The following is a 7,314-nucleotide window of genomic DNA, read 5'->3' as shown; positions in this document are numbered from 1 at the left end:
GAAATAATAAAATATGTTTTTTCAAGAATAAATTACATACATAATAAATTTAAAAGGAGATGCAAATAACCAGATTTAAAAGAAATTATATATATAAAATAACATAGAATTACTAATGTTTATAAAATAAAACTATTTTTAATATAAATTATATATATAGGTAATTTAAATTAAATATTGTACAAAATTTTAAAACAATATGATATATAAAAGGTGATTTTAAAATTAGACTTTTATAATAAAAACAAAGTAATTTATGAAAGTAATTTAAAATGTATAAAAAATTAAGAGATAAACACTAAATGAATGTATAAAAGAAATAATGAATTATACAAATTAAAATGGAAAAAAACTTAATTGAAAAAAAATTAAACTAACAGAGATAATTAATAAATAAAATAAATCAATGAAACTGTTATAAGGACTAAAATACAATGCGCGTGAATGCACGAGGGCTAAAAGTGCAAATGTTCCCAACTCCAAAAAAAACACTCAAGGGCGGACTGAATTGGAATAGCGCGCAAACTTCAAGGCAGAAATGAAAGAAATAGGATAAGATTAAATTAAGGGTGGTGCAAATGGGAGGGACTGGTCGCGAAAATTTTCCGTTTAAAGTGAAAATGCGCATACCCAGCTTACAAATGGGGTCAACGCGCGAGCTTTCTTGTTTTACCAAATGACGCCATTTTTTAACGTTAAAACTAAAAGAAATTGGATGGCAATCTGCCATTTTCTTTAAACAATCAAAGCAAATCCCTAATTCTCTCGTTCTTTAACCGATTCTCAAAGACCAAACCCTAGCCACTTCAAAAACAAAGAAAATTCCCACTTTCACTATTCGGCTGATTAACACTCTAAAATCCCCATCTCAGGCTTCGATTCCGAAGGAGATAAGGACTCCGATGGCTCGTTTTCGAAGGTAAACTCCCCTCTATCTTTTCCTTTTGTTCTTAAACGCAATGACGAATGATTGAAAAAGATCAATCGCCAGAAAGTGCTAAAATTTAAAGAAATTTAAATAGAAATCACCTTCTAAAAATTCTAACTGCCTTCTTCGTATTCCCCCCTTTTTCTTTTCACATTTTTTTTAAATGTAAATGATAAAAACAAAAGAAATAAAAAATGATCAACAGAATATTAAAGAGATTTAAGAAAAAGCAATCACCTTCTCCAAAAAATCCTTTGAATTTTTATTGAGTATCAGTATCTAGTATGAGTGCGTAATATGCGTCCCCCCCAAAAAAAATACATAGTACATTCAGTCCCTTTTTATAGCTGAAAAATGAAAATAAAATAAATAAGAAAACTTGAATTGCTTTGCTGTAATCTGCTACGTATTCTGTTATTTGCTCCTTCTTGTGTGGTCCATTTGCAAGTGTGGAGAAATGGCAGTACAGAAGAAGCTGCTCGTGGAAGCCGTGCGTGGGAACTACTAGTGGGATCGATCTGTTGTTGCTCTAGCACATTCGAGAAACCCCTAAAGTTTCTGGTGTTTTCACATTATTGGGCTCCTTTGGGCCGTTTATTAATTGGGTGTAATGGGTTTTGTTGGGCCAGGGATTAAGTTGGGGTTTAGGTTGTTTGGGTTAGGTTTAATTTAGGTTTATTTAGAGTTGTTTAATAGAGCATAAATTTGGACTTTGGGCTTTATTATTATTATTATTTTTTATATATTTTGATTTGCTTTTTTTTTTTTTTGTATAAGCCCGGATAAAAATTGAGCCTTACACATGCTACTCCATATGAACGATGTAAACAAACACTATAAGGCACATACATATTTAGGAGAATCCCAATGGCTCACCTAGCACTTTTGTGGAATAATGACACTTTCTTTTAGTATAATGATAATTTTTGTCTTTAATATTTATATTTTCTGATATTAATTTTATTTAAAACATATAAAATTCTAAAAAATATTTTAAAAAATTTAAGATATAAAAATGATAAAAAGTTATAAAAATATTGAAATTCTAGAAATAAATTATATAAAAGGAATTAAAAAAAATTAAACTTAAATTTTAAAAAAAAAAAGATAAATTAAAAAAAAGTTATAAAAAATTATTAGAAATTTCATTTTTTATGGATTGGAGAAGGTGAAGTGGCATTTGTAGTTTCCATCCTTTAGGCTCGTAATTGGTATATTTAGTTCTAAGCTCAGTTGAGTTGCTAGAATTTGAGCGGCAACACATAGTATGCACCTCCACATTTGCGTTGGTAGTTTGGTAGCATTGACCCAATAAACATTCTTCTATTTGTCTTTTCACCCACACCACGTTTCCTTTCAACACCCTGAAAATCGTGTGTGTATATATAATGCACTATTCAATTTAAAAAAAGACTCCAACACCATTACTTAAGACCCAAAAAAGTAGAACGAGAGTGAGCTTTAGAAATAAATCGATTTGGAGTCAAAGGCTACTCTCAGCAACTCTGGAACTGTATATGTAGATAAGCTTAGGATAGTTAGATTTTAATTTTTATAATTTTTAATTATTTTAAGATTTTTATCGTTTTTATAAATCTTTACTAATTTTGTATATTTTTTAAAGAATCGGTATAGGATATTAGTGGGGTGTACCTTGTATTTTCGGCCGAACAGACAGCGACGTCACGACAAGAAGCTTCCTGACGTTACAACGACAAACGACATCGTGATGACACAAATGTGGACTGGTAACGTGATCCCCACATAAATTGGGTTTTTTCCTCAGTTGAACTCTACTATCTTTTCCTAATTAAACTCTGATTACTTTATTGATATTTTAGTCTGATTAGACCTCTAATCTTAGCTTATAAAAGGGGTCATTGTATCCTTGTTTTGATAGGCCAAGTAAGAGGCAATAAAAGATGTACTACTACACGGCTTTTCTTTTGGTGTGATAAGATGTACTTGCAGAAGAGTTTTGGTAACAATTTTCGTGATAATTATGGAGAGAATATTGTACCCCTTTTGAGATAACTCTATGAAGGTTAGGGTTTTGTTTTTGAGTTTTCTCTATGAGAGTTAGGGATTTATTTTCGGGGTTTTGGGTTTTGGGTTTGTACGTTTAGTATATTTAAGTTTATTTTCTTCATATTGTACTCTCGTTTGTTTACTTATTTAGTGAAAAGCCAAAACCTCATTTGCTTGTGGTTTTTATCCTTTTTGGAGGAATTTTCCACGTAAAATTTGTGTTCAATCTTCTCAACCTTTTCTATTTCGTTGTTTATACGGGTCAATCCCCAACAAATTGGTAACAGATCTTGGTTTGGGCTGCAATCGACCCTTTCAGGGATGGCATTAACAAATTTAGGTATCGAAAAGTTCAATGGTATGAAAGATTTCAGATTGTAGTAGTTCCGGATAAAGCAGAGTGTTTAAAGCAATGTTGGTCGCAAAGGGTGACAGTCAAGTGGAGGGAGTTGATTTTCTCGATGTTTTCTATCTTGTTGTGAAGCACGTCTGTTCGTGTATCAGTGGCCCTAGTTGCATTATACAACCTTGATTTGAAGACTAGGAGTCTTTCGATTTCCAAGTTCAAGAATGGTTTGGGTTTCGTTAACATTCTTCAAAGATAGAGTTCGGCCCGTGACGAGGCATGGAGAAGAAGGTATGGTAAATACGAGTCAATGTGGATATTTGTGAGTTGTACCTCGTATTTTCGGTCGAATAGACAGTGACATCATGACGAGAAGCCTCTCGACGTTGAGATGATGGAAGACGTCGTAACGACACAAATGGAGACGTTGCAACGTGGCAACTTGTTCCCCACATAAATCGGGTTTCTTCTCCAATTAAACTATGTTATCTTTTCCCAGTTAAACTCTGATTACTTCATGGATATTTTAGTCTGATTAGACGACTAATCTTTACCTATAAAAGCGGTCATTGTATCCCTGTTTAAAAGGCAAATTAAGAGGCAATAAAATATGTAGAAGTATAGGGCCTTTCTTTTGGGGGCAACAAGATGTAGTCGTAGATAAGTTTTGGTGAGAGTTTTCGTGGTAACTATAGAGAAAATTTTATATCCCTTTTGAGAGGACTCTATGAAAGTAAAGGTTTTGTTTTTGAGTTTGCTCTATGAGAGTTAGTGCTTTATTTTTGGGGCTTTAGGTTTATACGTTTAGTACATTTAAGTTTATGTTCTCTATATTGTACTCTCATTTGTTTACTTTTTTAGTGAAAAGTTGAAGCCTTCTTTAATCGTGGTTTTTATCCTTTTCAAAGAAGTTTTCCACATAAAATGTGTTCAATCTTCTCAACCTTTTCTATTTCGTTGTTTATACAGGTCGATCCTTAAAAATATTTTTATATAGATGATACAAATAGAGAAATTTTGGAAATTTTAAAAAGAATTTTCCAGGATTTTCTCTCACATTACCTTTTAAAAAAACTTCATATATTTTTGTTTAATTTAATTTTTTTATTTTCAATGTTTTTCAGAATTTTTTTTACTTTTTTTAAAAATCAAATTTTAATAATTTTTGCATCAAATCAATGTGCAATTGATAGAAAGCATAAAATCTTAGTTAAAAAAATGTTATTATATAAACTAAAAATGTGATACGGGTAACCGCTTAACAGTCGAGTGACCAAAAAAGACGTTAGTGATCAAATTGTAATTTTATTATATAAATATTTGCTTATATTAAGTTGTTTTATTTGTTTATATAATTATCTATATATATCTTTATTCGCTAACGTATTTTGTCAAATACAAATGTAAAATCTCTAAATTTGGGAGTGATAGTGCGTGATTCATTTGTTGTATTGTATATTAAAAATAATAGAATTACTCACTGAGCTAAGCTCAACAAATGTAGAAAAACTAACTTACATACACAAATTTTGGTGCTCTTCATTAATTTTTTTCTTTTTACAGTTTTTACAATATCAAGTCCTAATCATCATTGTAATTAGAAACTTTCATTCTAAGTTAGCAACTATATAGTTTCCAAATTAAGAATACATCACTGTAATTAAACACTTTCATTCTAAGTTAACAACTTAAACAATTAACAACTTTAGGTCTCAAAGTTATATACATGTTATTCATGCACCAAATTCTTGGCCCATGGAAACAAGCTAACATATATTTTTAATTCACAAATAAATAGTCATATTATATTTTTGGGTCATGCTCAAAGGTGATAATCCAACATGAAATTGCACATGTTTTAGGGTGACATGAACGAAAGGGCAGGGTGAGATAGCAATTTTGTTTGGTTTCATTCATGCGAGGGCTTTTGAATACAAAATCAGACTCCTCCGGCTTCCCAATTGCATTAATTCGATAAACTACAAATTAAATCTCCAAATAAACTGCACTTGATTTAGATTAATTTATCAAACAATGCTGACAATGGGTCTTTATCATAGGATGTTGAAGGGCAAGCATATAGACAAGATATGTGTCCCGAAAACACCTCAAATATGCATCGCAACAATTTGGACTTTGGACTATATAGTTTCCAAATTAAGAATACATCACAATCGGTGTGCCTTATCATTTTTCTAATTATTTATCAAAACAATTATCATCAACAAGACTTTGCAGTGCACGCAGCAGAAAGCCAAGATGGGGAAAGAATTGGACTATATATAAGTCTAGGAATTCATCACATTTGGTGTGCCTCTTCATTTTTCTATTTCATCGCAAACTCTTCTTCCACCATGGCTTCCAAAAACCAGCTTCATCATCAATTCCTTTATTTGGCCTTACTATTCTTCATATTGCGTGTATGTGAAGCCACATCCCGCACTGCTCTGGAAGATGCATCCATGTACGAGAGGCATCAACAATGGATGGTCAAATTCGGACGAGTTTACAAGGACACCAACGAGAGGCAAAAGCGTTTCCAGATTTTCAAACAAAATGTGGCACGCATCGACTCTTTCAATGCTGCCAACAACAAGCCGTACAAGCTCGGTGTGAACCAATTTGCAGATCTAACCAACCAAGAGTTCACTGCTTCTCGAAATGGGTTTAAGGGCCATATGTGTTCCAACACGGCTACCACTTTCAAATACGAGAACGCCACCGCATTGCCTTCTACCGTGGACTGGAGAAAGAAAGGAGCTGTTACACCTATCAAGGACCAAGGCCAATGCGGTCTGCTCTAATTTCTTGTTCTCAGAAACACTACTAAAATATTACTATGCTTTCTTCTTTGTCTGTGTTGTGTTCTAACTATATGTGTGTCTCGATCATGTGATGCTGAAATATAGGATGCTGTTGGGCGTTCTCGGCCGTGGCAGCCATGGAAGGGGTTACTAAATTGACAACAGGAAAGTTAATTTCGTTGTCCGAGCAGGAACTGGTGGACTGTGACACCAAGGGTGAGGATCAAGGCTGCGAAGGTGGTCTAATGGACGATGCATTCCAATTCATCGAGAAGAACAAAGGCCTAACAACCGAATCCATTTACCCCTACAAGGGAGTTGATGGCACATGCAATACCAACGAAGAAGCCAACCATGCGGCTAAGATAAATGGGTTTGAAGATGTGCCTGCCAATAGTGAAGATGCATTGCAGAAGGCCGTTGCCAACCAACCTGTTTCCGTTGCCATCGATGCCGGGGGGTTCGACTTCCAGTTCTACTCAGGTGGTGTGTTTACGGGAAGTTGTGGCACCGATCTGGACCACGGAGTAACGGCTGTTGGATATGGAGAGGATGGTGGGACTAAGTATTGGTTGGTGAAGAACTCTTGGGGCAGTAGCTGGGGTGAAGAAGGCTACATTAGGATGCAAAGAGATGTGGATGCAAAAGAAGGCCTTTGTGGCATTGCAATGCAAGCATCCTACCCTACTGCATAAACAATACTTAAACCATAGTTGCCTTTTCTATATATTATCATACTATGAATTTTATACATGCTACTCTACGGGATTGTACTATGAACAATGTAAATACACACTTTGAGTGGCATACCCCATTGTCTATATATATACATGCTACTCCATATGAACGATGTAAATATAGCACATACATATTTAGGAGAACCCCAATGTCTATTATGTCTAGCTATAAATTTAAGGGTTGACTTAATTATATATCAAAATCAAATATATATGAAATTAATTTATGATAAGAATGTAAATGATTTCTGAAATTAAATATCAAATGATTATATGAAATCAAATACAAGAAGCAATAAACCCTATTGTATGTTATGGCATGACGTGGCCCCTAGTTCTAATTTAAGTAGAACTTGTATTTTTTATTAAAATGTTATTATTTAATTAGACATTATTCGAACAAAATTCTTATACAATTTCTCTATAAATTGAAACTATGAGTTAACTTGCTAACATAAACTTTTTAAGCAT

At 33.3% G+C, this 7,314-nt stretch overlaps 1 protein-coding gene and 1 long non-coding RNA gene across 2 annotated transcripts; both read left to right on the top strand.

Moving 5' to 3' along the window:
• Window positions 1–432: 432 nt before the first annotated feature.
• Window positions 433–4,186, top strand: LOC107959645 (uncharacterized). The gene is made up of 2 exons (XR_005927491.1): window positions 433–919; window positions 2,553–4,186. It is a non-coding gene; the product is annotated as an uncharacterized lncRNA (long non-coding RNA).
• A 1,334-nt stretch (window positions 4,187–5,520) lies between these two features.
• Window positions 5,521–7,069, top strand: LOC107959644 (senescence-specific cysteine protease SAG39). Its single transcript, XM_016895738.2, has 2 exons — window positions 5,521–6,095; window positions 6,212–7,069. Exons 1-2 carry the CDS (start codon window positions 5,657–5,659, stop codon window positions 6,799–6,801), a joined length of 1,029 nt encoding a protein of 342 aa, XP_016751227.1. The 5' UTR covers window positions 5,521–5,656; the 3' UTR covers window positions 6,802–7,069.
• The last annotated feature ends 245 nt before the right edge of the window (window positions 7,070–7,314 follow it).

This window comes from Gossypium hirsutum, chromosome A05, assembly GCF_007990345.1.
Source record: "Gossypium hirsutum isolate 1008001.06 chromosome A05, Gossypium_hirsutum_v2.1, whole genome shotgun sequence".
In the NCBI taxonomy this organism is placed as follows: domain Eukaryota; kingdom Viridiplantae; phylum Streptophyta; class Magnoliopsida; order Malvales; family Malvaceae; genus Gossypium; species Gossypium hirsutum.
Note: the sequence above shows the minus strand (reverse complement) of the source record. Positions and strands in the feature narration are given on the sequence as shown.